General features: G+C 36.0%; 1 protein-coding gene across 7 annotated transcripts in view; it reads left to right on the forward strand.

Annotated features, from left to right (window-relative positions):
- Nucleotides 1-18,331, forward strand: part of LOC150095252 (uncharacterized) — a 542,725-nt gene that overhangs the window by 98,146 nt on the left and 426,248 nt on the right. For 4 of the 7 annotated variants that reach the window (XM_090410526.1, XM_090410528.1, XM_090410529.1 and 1 more), the window contains 2 exons: nt 16,250-16,285; nt 16,608-16,685. In XM_090410526.1, coding sequence (XP_090266652.1) covers nt 16,250-16,285; nt 16,608-16,685 — 114 coding nt within the window. The remainder of the gene's footprint in view (nt 1-16,249; nt 16,286-16,607; nt 16,686-18,331) is intronic. The other 3 variants (XM_090410531.1, XM_090410530.1, XM_090410532.1) reach the window with 1 other exon arrangement.

Genomic DNA, 18,331 nt, shown 5'->3' on the forward strand with positions numbered 1-18,331 from the left:
TCTGGAGGTTATTGAAGAAGCTTAGAAATGGAAGAAAGAGTATTGTAAAAAGAATCAAAGGTGACATGAAAAACTGAAGTAAGGATATCCTAGATGTCTGGAGTCATTACTTTGAAAGACTGCTAAATGAACCAAGCAGTGACAGAACCGTACTAGAAAAGTTTCAGGAGATATGCAAAGAGGATTACATATCAATACTTGAGGTAGAAAAAGCTTCAAAACTTGTTGAAAGGCAGCTGGAGTAGATGATATTCAACCAGAAATGCTTAACTATGGAGGTATAAGTTTTGCGGTAGCTACACTGAATAATTTAGAGTGCCACCTGGTCAGAAGGTTGAATTCCTGATTAGAGTAGAGCTCTCATATATCCATCTATAAAAAAGAAAATAAAACTGAATGTGAAATTACAGAGAAATTTCTCTATTAAGTGTTCCAAGTAAGATTTATGCAAGTATACTTGAAAAGAGGTCAAGAAAGATTGTGGACGAGAAACTTGAAGAAGAAGAAACTGGGTTCAAGCTAAATAGAGGTTGTTAAGGTCAGATTTTCATTTTAAGTCTATATTTAAGTTGCCAGTCAGCAGTTAGAATTAAAGGAAATACTGGAAGATAGTTTCATGTAAAATCAGGGGTAAGACAAACATGCACATTATCTTCACTCTTATTCATCATCTTTATGGATAACATTATGAAAGAAAGAAAGTGGCATCAATTTTGATATTAGAATTGGAGATGTCAAACTTAGCTCTTTGCTTTTATGCAGGTGATGTACTCCTAAACACATCTAGTGCAAGTCTCCAGAATTCTCTAACTAAATTCAGCTGTAACAAATTTGGCATGAGAATCAGCAATAAAAAGATCAAAACTATGAAAATAGGCAGGGGTATAGAAAACATAAAATATTTCAGCCTAAGGCACAGTTTTTAGTGAAGATGGCAGGTTAAATCTGGAAATACACAACAGAATAAGCAAAGCTGGTATGGTGGGCAGCCAGCTGAATAAATTTATATGGAATAAGAAAGAAATTAGCCAAAACACCAAACTAGCAGTATACAAGACAGTATTCAAACCAATTTTAAATTATGGATCTGAGAATTGGGTTAGAAATTAAGCACGTGATCAAAGACTAGTGACCACAGTTATGAGGCTTCTGAGAAAAATTAGGGGAGTGAACTGTTGGTATCAATGACAGAATCATATTAAAAATGAAGATATTAGAAAGGAACTTGACATTGTTAGCATTTAAGAATGTGTCAGCGGAACTGATCTAAGGTGGTATGGCCACTGGATAAAGAAAGGTTAGTAAAACAGGTGTGTGATGCCAGGATGGCAGGAAAGAGACCCAGAGGAAGACTAATGTCTAGCTGGATTGATTCAGTCATAAGCACGGAATGTTAGATACGACAATATTGGAGTACTCACAAGTAATAGATTGATTTGGAGGAAAATTGTTGATAGGAGATTAATAATGTAAACTTAATCAGTAGTGCTGTCATTGTAATCTGAATACTCCTTTTAGGTACATATCAGGAAATTGATGAAGATGATATTTTTCCTTTTCAGTTAAATTGGGTTAGAAATTAAGCGCTTGATGATGGGAGTAAATAGTTAATACACTAGTTTCCATAAGTTAATGAGCAAAGAGAAAAATTGCAATGGCTTGGGGATGGAGGGGAAAAGTAAAATACTTATCAAAGTCGGGTACATTATGCAAAAAAAGTAATGGCAAGTCTGGTTATCATATAAAAATGAGTTGTGCTCAGTGAAATGTGCAGATGAGCCATGGCATAACAGTGGGTATTTTTGGAGTAGTTTTTCCATTTCATGGTCTGGAGTGAGAACAATACGTTTTGTGATAGTAAAATTAATAAGCCATCATAACACTAGAGGCTGGCTAAAGTCAAGCAGAGAAAGCCAGATGGTTGCATGAGGCATTCTGTGATTCACAGACTGGAACCATTTCCAACAGTCACAAACAAACAACATCCCAGAGACATAGTGAAGGAAAGCTCCAGCTATAACCATAATGGGTGCCTATATCTCCAGTTATCTGCTTGCTGAAACAGGAGTGCTGCTCTGAATCAGCTGTGATCTCACCTCATATTGGCTACAGGAACATTGGCATAATTGGAGCATAGGGATGGGGCACGCAGACCACCAATTGCCTAGCATAGAGACCATCTCTATGGCCCATCCCTACCCCATACGAGGGAACATTTGAAATGGGCCAGGCTCTACATCAACAATACCGACCTCCAAGACCAGTGGGATTAGTATTTTTTACAGATGAATTCTGATTTTCTCCACAAAATGATATCCAGCATACTCTGATCTTGAGAAGAACCAGTGACATTATTATCCCTCTAATATCTATGAAAGGGACACTTATAGTGGAGGTTGTGTGTGCGTGATAGTTTTGGAAAGCATCTCATTGGGTGGATGTGCCAACCTGTATGTATGGTATGGGCCAAAAAAAAAAACTACTGTTCTTCAGTACTGAATAGTAGTTATTCAGTATTGTTTTTTATGACATACTGTACTTCCTAGTGGAACTGTGAATGCTGCGAGATGAGGTCCTGGACCCCTACATTCTTCCACGTGTGTGCAATAGGGGAAACATTTATCCTATAACGTAATGATTGTCCAGTATGTCTATAATGATTTTTTTTTTTTTTTTTTTTTTTTTTTCCAGCCTGCAACTTTTCCCCACTGCTGGGGTAAAGACCTCATTCCATTGTGGGGAGGGTTGGGGTCTACTTCTCCCATGGTGACCCACTCCATCTTGGAAGAGTGTTTATTCACTTGTATGAATGAATGTCTGAAGGTGGAAGACAATCACAAACATCTATGCCTAGCATGGATTTGAAACCGCAGCCTCTTGGCTGGAGAGAGCAGATACACCCACTCGGCCAACCAGGATGGCCTATAATGATTATATTTCTGTGATTGCCTTTAACATAATCATTGAGCAAAGTTCATGGACCAGTATCTTCAAGAAGAGACTATTGTATTTAGGGAATGGAGCCAAGTCTCCATTGGGCTGAAGACTTACCGACTGTGCTTTGGACACCCACCACAGGATACTCTAAAAGGAGGTCACTCTACTGAACTGCAGCAAATATAAATGTGAAAGACTATTCCTTGAATTTGCTCTGCCTTAAAAAACTACCTAAACAGAAACAAATTTGATTACATGAAACTGTCCCAAATTAGGGATGCTCTCATCCTCAATTCAGCCTAATTTTAATCCAATTTTTGTCCACTATTTAAGACTATGTGCTATTTAAGACTTTAGTTGGCATTTCAGCTCAAATCACAATGCATTCTATGCTTCTATCACTGTCCATGCAAAATGGCTACTTCTAACTCTTTTACTCGTTATTTCTTTTTTCAAATTCCAGTGACGGATGCCTATCTCTTCTCCTTTTTTTGTATCATATGAAAAATCTGTTGTTCATCTGGTAAATACTTCTCAGCTTGAATGCATCACTCATATCATCTCCTTCATCTTCTATCCTTATAAACAATATTCTACTTTTCTGATATTAATTTTGTTATCTACCTTGTACTCTTTTTTTTAAAATTCTTCATCCTTTCAAATCCTGATGTGACCAGATCTGAACACAATAATTCAGATATGGTTTGATCAGGGACTTTACACATTGGAACTGCTCTCTCATCTCTGCTTATCAGTTTCTTCAGTATTGTAAGTAATACTTATGTACTTTGAATTTCAGTTTTTTTTTTCACCATTGTTCAAAGATCCCTGGCATTTTGCACTTCCTCCAGCATGGTTGTATAGATAATGAAGTCTCTCCCTTTTTTTCAGTCCTAGAAGTTTAATCATTACATTTAGCTTCTTAAAACTAGTACTACCATTCATTTGCTCACCTTTTCTGCTTATTCAAATCCTTCTAAAGAGCACACCATTGGCACTATTACTAATGGTGCCAATTATTGGCCCTCTATAGTTGCACTCATCTGCAGATAGTTGAATATCTCTCTCTCTCTCTGCAGTCTATTGGCAATAATAATAGCCTGGTTGGCTGAGTGGTTAGCGTATCCGCTCTCCAACCAAAAGGCTGCAGGTTCGAATCCCTCCATGGGCATGGATGTTTGTGATTGTCTTTGAAAATACTAGTGGTTGTGGTGGGCGGTAGATGGCGTTGGTGTGGCTGCTGGATTAAGTGGAGGAGAGAGAGAGAGAGCTGTAGAAGAGGTGCCATCCCTCAATGAGTCCTTGGACTCCCTGGAGGTATTACGTAATAATAATTATCATAACACTCTCCATGGAGTCAGCAGACTCATCACACTTAATCTTAAAATCCTTAACACATTCTGCATTAACAATATTCTGGCAGTGCATTCCATTACTCACAATTCTCCATGTAAAGAATCTACCTCTCACACTCCTCTTTGCCTCTGGTTCTTCTCCTCTCACCTTCTACTCTTTTTATAATCTCCTCTGGATTAATCCAATAAAATCTCGCTAACTTAAATGTCTCTATCATATTACTTCTTTTCCTCCTATCCACGAAATTCTGTAATCCACAATCCTTCAACCTTTGTCCAAGCCAACATACCAGAGTCCTGATATTGTCTTAGTCACTCATCTCTGGACTCTCTCCAAAATTCCCAGATCTTGAATCTCATCTATTTCCTGCAGTATAGTGCCATTAATATAGTACACTGCCTTATATCTCTCACTCCAAAATGCAACACCTTGCACTTATTAATATTAAAACTACATCCTCACTCATTTGTTCAAGCTAAAAGTTTTTTCAAATCTTCTTGAAAGGAATTAACATCACAAGTACTCCTTTACTCGAAGATAAAAACAAACTACTTATAGACCTCGAGCAAGGACGAAGGAGAAAGTACAAGAGCCCAGCAAATAACAAAATCCCTAGTCAGTCCACATGAAATATCATTTATAAACCCGTTAAAAACAGCAGACGACCAAGAACAGAATCCTGAGGTATACAACTGATTATCCACTTTATAGTTTACATAAAGATTCAACAATAGTTCTGCATATCCCTACACCTTTTCCTTTCTTTCCTTCTCTTGGTTACAGCTTCTCCATACACAACTCTGATGTCTGTCAGATTACTAATTCAATCTACTGGTCTAATATCTAAACTTGTATATATTGGATATACGTATTATATGTTGCATCTTAAATATCAATTTATTCTATTAAAGTACAGCAACCTGTCAAATGCTTTGGCAGAATCCTAAAACATCACAGTATGTACATTTCCTTCATTGACCGATCTTTTTTTACTTTAATATGAATGGCAACCAGATTATTGAAACAAGCGTATCCTTAACATATCCATTCTGGCTTTCATGCATATTATCCTAATATGTCCATTTATATATACAAATTCTTGCTGATCTCAAAATCTTAACAAACACAGAAGAAATATAAACCATTCTATAGTTGGATGCTTCCATTTTATTGCAGTCCTTAGGGAGTAGGTCTCTAGCTCACCTTCCCTCTGCTCATTAGAGACTTGTGTTAATGGAAAAAACTTAATAGAAGTCATTCAACTCATCAGTTGAAAGACTTCCATTAAATGGGCATACATTACCAATTCCTCATAACGTTCCCTTAAAACGTAGCAGAAATTCATGTGCCTTGCAGACATGCAAACATTCAGTTTTCCCTGTTTTCCTTATACAGATCTCTTTACAGTTCTTATCCCACATTTACCATTCTCTCAAATATCAAGACACTGCTGCATTATAAATAAAGGCACTTACCATATATGCTGATATAATAAGACAATCCCCAAAATTTCTTTTCAAATATTGGTTATACTTTCCATTTTTTTTAAATGTTTTGTTTAGTTTTTATGTTGCTCCCACCCACGAAAGGTTATTTGTGAACCTGTAGTACATTTTGGACTGTGATTTTTTTTTCTTCAATTTTTATCAATTTTATATGATTTTTGTATTTTTAATTTATTTTTTACTTAGTCTAGATATCATACTCCAGAGACCAAACATGTAACTTTTTTACAAGGTGCTTCAGGCTTCCAAGAAGCAGGGCAGTGGTCTCACACTGGGTGATGAAATTCATCTCTCACTTAACAACAGTCACAAACATCTGTGCCCACTACAGGATTTGAACCCAAAGCCTGTTGGTTGGAGAGCAGTTATGCTAACCATTCACAAAAACAGGCCAGCAAAAAAATCCTGTTGTGCTTGCCAGGGATCAACCCTTTGGCTTTCTGCATGTTAGACAAATGCGATAACTACTGCACCACAAGTACGTACACAGTGTGCTCATTAAGCAATGAAATTGATTTGAATAAAAGTCCTTTGAATAAAAGTAACGAACGTGTTTATAGTTTTGATCACTTGTGTGTGTGTGTATGTGTTGTAATCACTGTGTGTGTGTGTGTGTTGTTCAACTTTTGAGTCGGATGATGCAGCAGTTTTTGTGTGGCAGCTATTGAAGTAAGAGTGTGTGATGGAGTATGTCAGAAGTTGCATTATGGAACAAAGCTGTGATAAAATTTTATTATAAATTAGGAAAAACTACTACAGAAGTGTAGCAAGACCTAAAAAAAAGTTGACGGCGATGACTGTCTGAGCCATGCATAGGTGTTCCACTGGTTTTTAACATTTAAAGAGGGGAGGGAGGGGGGTCCCTGGTGGATGAACCACGTTGTGGACTGCCAGTTTCTGAAGGGACAAATGAAAATGTAGTGAAAGCTAGGGAAATTGTTGCCCATGACAGGTGATTAACCACTAGACTACTTGCTGTACAGCTTGGTGTTAGTAAGGAAACAGCCAGATTAATCTTGGAAAGAGATTTGCACAAGAGGAAGATTTGTTCGAGGTTTGTGTTGCACGTTGACACACAGAGAGAGAGCACTAGGTTGTATGTTATCAAAATTTCATCTATGCAGTTGATCAAGATCGTAATGTGTTGCAAAGAATTATCACGATGATGAAAACTTAGTATATTCATTTTGATCTGAAACAAAACACTGGAGAATGGAATGGTGTGGAACATTATCTCCTCGAGAGATGAAAGCCAGGATGCAAAAATCACGTGTCAAGACAGTAGTCATCATTTTTTTTTTCAACGCAGATGGAATTATCCACCACAAATTTGTTCCTGAGAGCAGCACAGTGCATGGTCAGTATTATTTAGGAGTAATGCAACATCTGTATGCTCACATATGACATGTCAGTAAAGAACCATTCCACAACAACAATTGGCATGACAACAGAAACCTATTGCGTGTGAAGCAGTTTCTGGCTTCAAAGTCTATCTGTCTGATCGAACCTCCCCCCCCCCCCCATTTGCCAGATTTGGCTTCTGCAGACTTTTTCCTCTTCCCAAAGATGAAGTGTGCCTTGAAAGGTGAGTGCCTCAGAGAGACATTTAGTACATCCAATACAACTAAAGGAGTAGGGGCGAATGCTGGTCTTAAAATTCACGCTTGCTCTTGTTATCATTCAGGGAGTGAGAAATGTGATTGAAGTCTGATTAGCAGAATAATGAATTACTGACCATTTAAAACTATATTTAGACATTTATGTACATTTAATCATACAAATACAACATTTATTTTACAAATGATATTCTATCTTTTTCAATTTAGCTACTTGAATACAAATTCTACCCTATGGTTCTTTATGAACTGGTCAATAACATCGTCATAAAAAGTTGGTTATAACTTAATTTTCCCAAGCAACACGCACATTTATAAAGGCTGGCTGAAGCTCACTGGCTAGAGCTACTTTGATTGCGTATGGCCTGTGTTTAAGACGACGTGAAGGGAGCGGAACTGGCTATGCGCAGCACATGAAATCACAGTGCTGCAGCAAGGACATGGATGCTCCTACAACCGAGCAAGCCAAGGTAGCTTCGACTAGACGAGCAAGCATCGGCCTTCGATGCACAACGCAAAGCTGAATTATTGCAAGCTTAAGACGTCTTCTGTCTACAAAAATAAAAGCATAAATGGAATGCTTATAAATGCATGCATTTATTAACAAATAAATATTCTTTCTGTTGAGAGTTTATTTTTCACTTGGTTAGACTATAATAAGTTTAGTTTAATCCTTTATCCAACCGTGAGCAAACAAAGTTTGCGCCTGAAAGTATCTTCAGGACTGGGGTAAGGTATTACAACACCAGGCAACTTGTTGCAAAGGTGGAGAAAGATCTCATCACTCCTATCTCAGTATCTCCCATAATGCAAAGCACATCTCCTTGCAGATATGTGTAATGCTATGCATTAAGGCAAAGGCCACTACCCATACCAGTTTCGACCTTTATTGAGGTCTCGTCAGTGGGAGCCAGGCCCAGTAGTGGAGATACAAAGGCAGAAGCAATGAGAGGTCATCCTAACCTATAGGAGTTGCCAATGGGTGTGCAACCTTATTATTAAATTACTCCGGATTCAGAGAAAGATGTTGAGAGTTTATTTTTCACTTGGTTAGACTATAATAAGTTTAGTTTAATCCTTTATCCAAGTGTGAGCAAACAAAGTTTGCGCCTGAAAGTATCTTCAGGACTGGGGTAAGGTAGTGCAACACCAGGCAACTCATTGCAAAGGTGGGGAAAGCTCTCATCACTCCTATCTCAGTATCTCCCATAATGCAAAGCACATCTCCTTGCAGATATGTGTAATGCTATGCATTAAGGGAAGGGCCACTACGCAGACTAGTTTTTACCTTTATTGAGGTGGCTCTTCAGTGGGAGCCAGGCCCAGAAGTGGAGATACCAGGCAGAAGCATTAGCAAGGTCATCTCTACCTATAGGAGTTGTCAAATAATGCATAATGTCCTTAATGCATAAAATTATACATATCCGCAAGGAGATGTGTTTTGCATTATGGGAGATACTGAGATAGGAGTGATGTTATCTTGCTCCACCTTTGCAATGAGTTTCCAGGTGTTGCACTACCTTACCCCAGTCCTGAAGATACTTTCAGGTGCAAACTTTGTTTGCTCACACTTGGATAAAGGATTAAACTAAACTTATTAAATATTCTTTCTCAATTAATGAGCTTGCACAGCAAGCATAGCAAGCATGGAGAATTCGCCCCTGTAAAGGAGGTTCCCGTTCAGGATTTCCACCATGCCTTTGAACACTTGCTTGACAGATGTAAGCATTATGTGGAGTTGGAGAAAGATTATTTTGAATCTGTGTAATTGATAATTCCAAATATTGTTCTTTGTTTTGATATAATTGTCTCATTACTTAACAGGCACATTGTGTGTGTGTGTGTGTGTGTGTGTGTGTGTGTGTATATATGTATATATATATATGTATATATATATATATATATCTTACATAGTTGTTATATATATGTTTAAGATGCCAAGCAATTTTATAAGCTAGGTTTTAATCCTTTTTCCCAAGTAAACTAACAGACAAGTAAGTCAAGTTTGTGCCTGCTTGTAGTGCAAGTCTGAGACAACTCGTAAAGGTGGAGTAAGATCCGATCACTTTCCTTAGTATTTTCCTCTCATGCAAAACACATTCCCTTGCAGAGATGTATGATGCTTTGCATTAAAGGCAAGGGGTCACTACCCAGACCAGTTTCGACCTTTATTGAGGTCTCGTCAGTGGGAGCCAGACCTAAAAATGCCAAGGTTGAAGTGATGCAGAGTTTATGAATTTTACCTAAACAAGTTGCCACAAGGTGCTTTGATCGTATTAAATAAAAATCTCAGGATGAGAGTAAGATGTAAAAAGTTTTTTACCTTGGGTATATACTATGTCTAAGATACCAAGCAATTTTATAAGCTAGGTTTTAATCCTTTTTCTCAAGTAAGCAAACAGACAAGTAAGTCAAGTTTGCGCCTGCACGTAGTGCAAGTCTGAGGCAACTCGTGGTAAAGGTGGAGTAAGTTCCGATCACTTTCCTTAGTATTTTCCCCTAATGCGAACCACATCCCCTTGCACAGATGTACGATGCTATGCATTAAAGGCCATGGGTCACTACCCAGACCGGTTTCGACCTTTATTGAGGTCTCCTCAGAGACTCCACTGACGAGACATCAAGGTCGAAACCGGTCTGGGTAGTGACCCCTTGCCTTTAATGCAAAACATCATACATCTCCGCAAGGGGGATGTGCTTTGCATGAGGGGAAAATACTAAGGAAAGTGATCGGATCTTACTCCACCTTTACTACGAGTTGCCTCAGACTTGCACTACGTGAGGGTGCAAACTTGACTTACTTGTCTGTTTGCTTACTTGGGAAAAAGGATTAAAACCTAACTTATAAAATTGCTTGGTATCTTAAACATAGTATATACCCAATGTAAAAAATTTTCTACATATATATATATATATATATATACTAGGGGGGCTACAACGCCCAACCCCCATGTTCCTGACTGGTAGGCTGGTTCTCCTCGAATTCTGATGACTCAACACTCAGGTAGCCCCTGAGTTTCAAAACGTTTCAAAAATCATGACATACAGACGTGACTTAAAAAGGCTTATCATTTTATATATATAGGGTAGATATATATAGTTTTAAACAGCTTTTCTCTTGGTATATATATATATATATATAGTTTTGTAGATCTGTAAATTCCAGATCTACAAAACTTACCTTATTATATTCCCACGATTTCTCAACTATTTATCCCAAGGTGAAAATTTAATTCTAACAACCCCATTTGGCCTGATCCTAACTTGTTCAAGTTTCTCTTCCATTGTTTTTCCTTAGCCTCTTCTCAATTATAAATGCATAAATCTTACCTTGAACACTCAATAGGCAAGTTCTTCTATAATTCTCACATTGTTTTATTTCCCTATTATAGATGGGTACTATGATAGCTCTGCTTCAATCATCTGAAATTTGACCTCCTGACCATGCCTTCTGAATTATGCAATGCAGCCACTATAAACCTTTTTATACTTCAATATCTGAACATTTCTGGTCAAATATAATCTACTCGAGCTTTTAACATTTCTGGTTTTTGATGACTTTAAATATTGATATTGCCTACTTGACTGCATTCTTCAATCTTTTTCAGCACTGTCCTGTCATTACTTTTATTTATCAGTCATTCAAAGTGATTACTCCAAACATCTAGAATATCTTGAGTTTTTATGTCAGATTTATAATCATTGGTTCCTTTTATAGTGCTCTTTGCTCCATTTCTAAGCTTTTTTTCAATAGTCTGAAGAACGTTTTGCCACCTTTCTGATATTTATCTTCTAATTAGCTGGCTTGGTTTGCCGGGTGGTTAGCATATCTGCTTTCCAGCCAAAAGGCTGCAAGTTCAAATCCCGTGGGCATGGATGTTTGTGATTGTCTGTGAAAATACTAGTGGTGGTGGTGCGTGGTAGATGGCATTAGTGTAGATGGTCTCTGTCTCCACCCTAAGTTGGTATACTTAGGTTTGATTTTGAAAAAATGAAATCATGAGAGAGAGTCTATCATGATTTCATTTTTCTTCAATAATATTTGTTGGAGCTATTCTGCCTTGATTATTTTTGAAGCTTTCTTACATATTTTCTTTTTAATATGGTATTATTTTTATCCCTGCTAAAAACTAAATGGTGATCACCTCCTGTTTCAAATCTTTTGTATATTCTTGTTTCCAGAACTATCTTGAAGATATTGCTGTCAACATTAACTTAGCCAATGATACATTTTTTATTTTTTGTATTTATTTATTTTTTTCTTCAAATTTTTCCAAAACATTTCTACATTTCTGGTATTCATTTACGACTCTTCTGTTTATTTCTCCAATAAGGCAGATTTTTTATTTTTAATTCAGCTATATGTGCTAATGACTTGAAGAATTCCTCTATTTCTTCTATAATAGAACATTGTATAGAACAATAGGCACATCTAAGTCTCATTTTCTACTTATTTTGATGTTTGTCCACATCACACTACTTGAATTCCCTTATATTTAAGATTAATTTCATCTTTAGTGTTGAATATCGTAGCTACTTTTTTCTTTCCCTGTTGATTATTGTATAAATACAACATCTTGTAATTATTATTTAAGAAGAATCTCGCCTGTTTTTGTTTTCTTTGTTTCTTTAACACCAGTTATATCAAAGTGGTACTTTTTGATGGGTGCCTATCTCGAATTCCTGTGATTATGCTTAAGTTTGTTCCTGTAGCTGACTTTTCATGTTTTCCTTGGTTATCTAATGAAAATAGGGAAGCCCTTGTTTAACATAGTAATGCCCCAGCTGGCATGGCATTTCATTTTGTTATACCATCATTTTCTTTTAGTTTAGGCCAATACACAATACAGTTTTGTTGGTTAAGCTCCAAATTGTAAGCATATCCTTGTTCATTCAGTATCCAGGTAGATACCTACTAACAAGGTGAGGATTGCATATGATGAAAAGCGAAGTTTGGTTCTCTGTATTCCTGAAAGGGCTACGTGGAGGTCTCCTCCCAGTTACCTATCTTTCACACTTGAGCATTCCCAGTGGCAATCATCATGGTATAAATTGCACAGGCTTGAAATTAAGTATTGGTAGTTTCATGCAAATATGAATCATAAAGAGCAAGATGTTCTTGTTAATCTCAGCTACGGTTAGTTGTCTTATACGTATCTTTTTACACCGAGAGCTAGTGACCTATCTACATGTAAGTACTATAAAACTTATGTTGTATCCTTGTGGAATGCCACCATTTTCTTCAAGAGCAGCATTTATCATGTGCTACTTCTGCTGAGCAACACACAGGCAGATATCATAAATGTGTTTTTTTTTTTATTTATATATATACTACATTGTTCAACTTTATTTTTTATGTGATTCCCATCCACAGTCCACAAAATGTTGTAAATGTTTTGTGAGTGGGACAATATTTACAAAATGTAAATGTTGTATGTTAGTACCATGGGTGGATTAAGGATCTATATTATTTTTCAATCTTATTTATTTTTTTTATATAATTTTTGCTCATGCATAAGATTTTATTGATTTAACTACCTGTTTATTTTTACCTTCCATGCTGCACTGCATTAACATTTGGCACAGTGTCATATGCAAAATTCAAACCAACCAACCACCCATCCGGATGAACAGTTTTATAGTTATTAAAGAGCTCTAATATGCCATCTACATTGGTCATCTGAGAGCTCATTTTCTCTATCTAGCAAGGTCATCATATCTCCTCCTGCCAACCATATAATCAAAGAATTCCTTGGGATTTTCCTTGGTCTATAGTACTAGACTTCTCTCATATTCTAATTGTTCCTCTATTATTATACTAGTTAGTTTCCCAGCTTGAGCCTCATATTCTTCATGTAGCTACTTTCTACTTCTCTCTTTATATAGTGAATGCATATGATGTCAAAATTTTGCAGGATGATTTGGATAGATTGGAGGACTGGGCTAAGGAGAATGGATGTCAATTTAATGTGGCAAAGTGTAAGGTTATGCATTTTGGGGTGAAAAGATTAGCAGTGGTATACCACATTGGTGGAACTGTACTCCAGAAGATTGACCGAGGCCAGGGATTTGGGAGTGTTGGTGGATAGGGAGTTGAAGTTTAGGGAGAACATTGCAAAAGTGGCTAAATCAGCTCATCAAATCACTTGGTTACTGAAGAATACTTTGATGAGCAGAGACAAGCATGTTATTGTTCCTCCGTATCGAGCTTTGATAAGATCCCATCTTGATTACTCTACTCAGATCTGGGTACCAGGGTTTCTTCTTGATGATGAGGTGGAGGAGAGGATCCAGAGGCGAGTGACCAAGATGATAGCAGGTCTATGGAATGAACGTTATGAGAACAGGTTGAAGATTTGTGGGTTGCAGAAGTTGGTTGATAGGCGGAAAAGGGGTGATATGATTGAGACATTGAAATTACTGAAGGGTTTCTATAATATTAATTCAGAGGATATTTTTCAGAACAGGACTGGTGGTGGGAGGGTTTCTAGGGGCCATCCATGGAAACTGGGCAAGAGTATGGTTAGCAAGGGTGTTAGAACTAGGTTTTTTACTTGGAGAGTGGTGAATGAGTGGAATAAGCTGCCAGAGTCTGTTGTGGGTGTCGTGACTATGAATGAGTTCAAGGCAAAGTATGATAGATACTGTGTGGATGTTGAATAGTTGTTCTTGACATGATGTTTAGGGCCTCCCTCGATGAGTCTAGGGACTCCTTGGAGTTGCCCGTAATAATAATATATTGAACCTCTTTTATTGGCAGTTTCTGCTTGGTGTTCTTGTCATTCATTTTATTTCAAAATTTTTTAACATTCTCATTCAAAGTGCACAATTTTTCATTGCTGCTAGCAAATATTTCTTAATTAGATCCTGTGTACTACTTCTGAAAGAAGTAGTATCATTTCTTCCATCCAATTTACTGCTTCAAGATGGTTTTCAAGTTTCTTATAATCATACCATACACACACACTCCTTTCTGCATGAGACTTTTCATGCTTCTTCATCCCCACCCTTTCAAGTTGACTAGATAATCACTCTCACCTGTTGAGAAAACATCTTGCCTGCATGGGAATTTTTTAATTCTGCAATCAAACAAAAACTTGATTGTCATCCCACCATGTGGGGCACCTACTAATGACATTAGCCCCATTAATTTTTCATATGTTATTATTTTCTTCATATATTCTTTATCTACTTTTCTTTTTGTCTAACTGCTTTTTGTTTAGCTGGTCAGTGCCCTGCTGCTGTGTGGTGTGACATGAATATCTACATCCAGAAATGGAGAATTCTGGTTAGTCTCACATTGCTTTGGCTCCTGCTCTCTGACAAGATGTGAGTTGTCCTGAATTGCCCAAGCAGTATTTCAGCTTGCTGCCATGCCATTGATCATTGCAGGCATGGTGCAATGGATGTATTAGGTTGTTTGCCCACTTTTGATACACCTCAAGTTGTGCATGAACATCCTTAGAAAAAATGTGACAGTTCATACTTACATGTCTAGTACCAGCTATCATGCTGTTGGCTGATTATTACATGCATGCATGCACACATTCAGAATTTTTCATTATTTTGAATGGACATGTGACACTGTCTTTCAAGTTATTCTGGTTATTTAAAAAAAACCTTGTTGAAATTTTAATTTAGGATTCTTTTCCTTTAGTGTTACATGGTGATCAGCATTCATTTGTCTAAATTTAATTTAGGATTAGATATACAGAAGAGAGCAGTTAGACTAATTGACTCATCTCTTAACAACTCGCTCCAACCACTCTCACACAGGTGTCTAGTGTCTACTGCATGCATCATCTATAAATATTTCCATGGTATGTGTTCATCAGTTCCTCTCTCTCTCTACCAAATGCATTGAAACATATGTAGCTATGACCCAACATCCTTTCGCAGTCAAACTCCATACCTATAGAACAAGTTTCTCTTCCTCCTCCTTCATTCCTACTGTTGCTGTATCAGGAACAGCCTTTCCCTACCATGTTTCCTAAGGAATACATAGGCCTTCAAATTCAATATGAACAAGTTCCTTGTTTCCCAATAATCTTTCCATGCACGGTACTATAGGTTGACCAATCAACCTCTCAAGTATGGTCCCAACAACAAAAAAAGTTATTTGTTTAATCTTTTGAAGTATTACTTTCTCATTCTAATTTGTTTGAAATTTTGAGGAGTTATTGGTTTTTGAAATGCTACTCGCGACAGATTTATTAATAAAAAGAAAAGTGGACAGCAGATTTATACATTAGTATTAATAAAATATAATTATATTGCAAACTTAAAAATAATTTATGTTTAAAAAACAAGAAGTTAAGTTATTATCTTTAAAAATGCAAATTTGAATTAGAACGCTGACAAGTTATTATGCTGATATATTGATCTAATAATTGTTGCATTTATTTTTGTTTCTCTTGAAGTGTAATTTAAGATTATAACTATAAAGGAGATGCCTTAAAAGCATTTTTTAAAATGCTTTAGTGATTATTTCAGTTACCACTTCAAAAGGAGTTGGAGAACATTATATACCCTTCACATGTATTCTCCTGTTTGTTCAAAGTATGTAAACAAAGTAACTAAGGGATACAGTTGTGATTTCTATAGCAACATTTAATCAATGTTCTTTCATGTAATTCAGACAGTTATATGTAGATTCTCCTTGCAAGCTAGTGAAATGGCTTAGTTGGAGAACATTCTGAAAGGCAGTCTGTTTTAAGTATTTTATACGTGAACTTGAAAGAGTTGGAAATAAGATTTGTTTCAGTTAAATTCTGAATAGATTAATAAGAATATTTACCACACCAAGTTTACAGTTGAGTTCATTATTTTTATTAGGAATGCAAAAGGAATATCGACCAAGAAGTAAATAAGGTAAGAATATCCAGAATAGCTAAGTAATACCTGTAATTGTATATAATACTTAAATAGTAATCATTATTATATTTATAGAATAAATATTTTGAGCTAAATTATAACCTTATTTATTAAAATCCACTAGATCAGGGATTCTCAACCTATGGTGCCCACTGGTGGTATGTGAGCAATTGCTTTACTGGTACATCTAATATCTTGAATTAAATATAGTGATACACCACTAGAAAAGATTGAGAACCCCTGCACTAGATGATATAATTTGTTTTTAGAAATTTATAATGAATTTGTTAGTGTGTAATTAATGAAAATTGTTTTTTAGTCTGTTTTATCCACTTCAGATGTGACAACAGATAATAGATGTGGAACTGTACATCAAAGAAATGGTTCCATGATCACTGTGAGTGACAGTTTTTATTATATCCTGCCAAATTACTTCTAAATTTTACTGTTTAATTACAACATTTATTACCAACTAGTATTCATCATTATTGCATAGACAAAAAAAAAAATAAAATGCTCAGTATTATAGTTTTGAAATGCTGCTGAATCGGAAAATAATGGAGTAGAAAACAGCTTAAATTACTTCTGTAATTGATTAATTGTGAAATGTTAATAATTTAGTAATTATATTTAAATAATTGAAGCCTTTTGAATTTAAACAATAAAAGTGTTAAAAATTAGTAGATGGTATGTGAATTTTATTGTCCTGCATGAGATCATTGCCCTCTGCATATTGGAAACATTAAGTAGCTTTTAAAAGAGAGAAAGGAAAAAAAAAATTATGTTTTAGCTATGGAGAGGAGTTTCTGGATTATCTAATCTTTGATCTATTTGTGGTACTAAATTAGTAACTTGCTAATCTTTTGTGGGTGGGAGTGACTTTTTAAAATAATATTTAAAATACTGCTTTAACATTGCACTTCTTAAAAACAAACGTTAACAATGTATCCACTTATTTATTCACCTTTTTGTTATTTGCTTTTCATTAAAGATTTCATTGTCAGCTCAACTGTTTGGGTTCTCATCTGAGATGGTATAAGCGGATGTTCTGGTAACTCATACTGAAAAGTTATTTTTCATAACTGAATTCTTATGAAAAAACTTGTATGTGATCTCATGGGTAGAGATTGTTTTTAAATAGCATCTAAAAAGGCAACCTGCTGACAGTTTATATATTTCTGTAGGTGCTTATTCACTTTTATATCTTTTAAAGTTTCAGAGGCAAACATTGTTTGCTTACTTGATATAAAATAATCATGGGTATATATATATATATATATATATATTATGGAATGAAAGAATAATATAAGCTACAATAAAAATAGAGGTTATTTAACAATAATTGGTTTATATGCCCCAGAAGAAGGAAGAGAACAGGATAATATTGAATTTTATAATCAGCTACAAAATAGTCATACCCCGACTTATGCCACCCTGACTTACTTGAATCCAGAGTTACGCGGTTTCTTATATGTACGTATTCCCATCCCGCCTCACCACTAGTTGTATCTTTCAGGCGCCAGCCGCATTCGCCAGTGTCGCACATGCTGTGAACAAGCACTGACGTGTTTCGTGCAGTCTCCATTCATACATGATTTTTATAGTCTACAAACCTTGTGATTATTTAATGTTATGTTCTTGATAAAAATTTTATCACATAAAAAATAATAATGTCGTCCAAAAGAAGCAAGTCCAATTCTTCTACAGTTAACAAGAAAAGAAAAACATTGACTTTGGAAACAAAACTCAACGTTATTAAGGATTTTGAAGGCGGAATGAAAATTTGTGAGCTAGCAAAGAAGTTTGATCTACAGGAATCCACAGTAAGAACAATCATAAAAGAAAGGTTTACCAATTTTGGAGGACATAGATTCTAACGAGGAACGAATTGTAGCCACAAGGTAAGGAATAAAAAAATCATTAGCTTGCTATGAAGAAATTTCGCGTGACAAGAAAAAGATATCATGAACGTCATTATTCGACAGCTTGGTTGGTTGATCTTATTGTTCTTTGAAAAAAGATGGAAGATATTATGCCGTCAGA

The sequence above is a fragment of the Typopeltis vanoorti genome, chromosome 20 (genome assembly GCF_054136105.1).
Source record: "Typopeltis vanoorti isolate ZY-2024b chromosome 20, IOZ_Tvanoo_1.0, whole genome shotgun sequence".
NCBI classification, from domain to species: domain Eukaryota; kingdom Metazoa; phylum Arthropoda; class Arachnida; order Uropygi; family Thelyphonidae; genus Typopeltis; species Typopeltis vanoorti.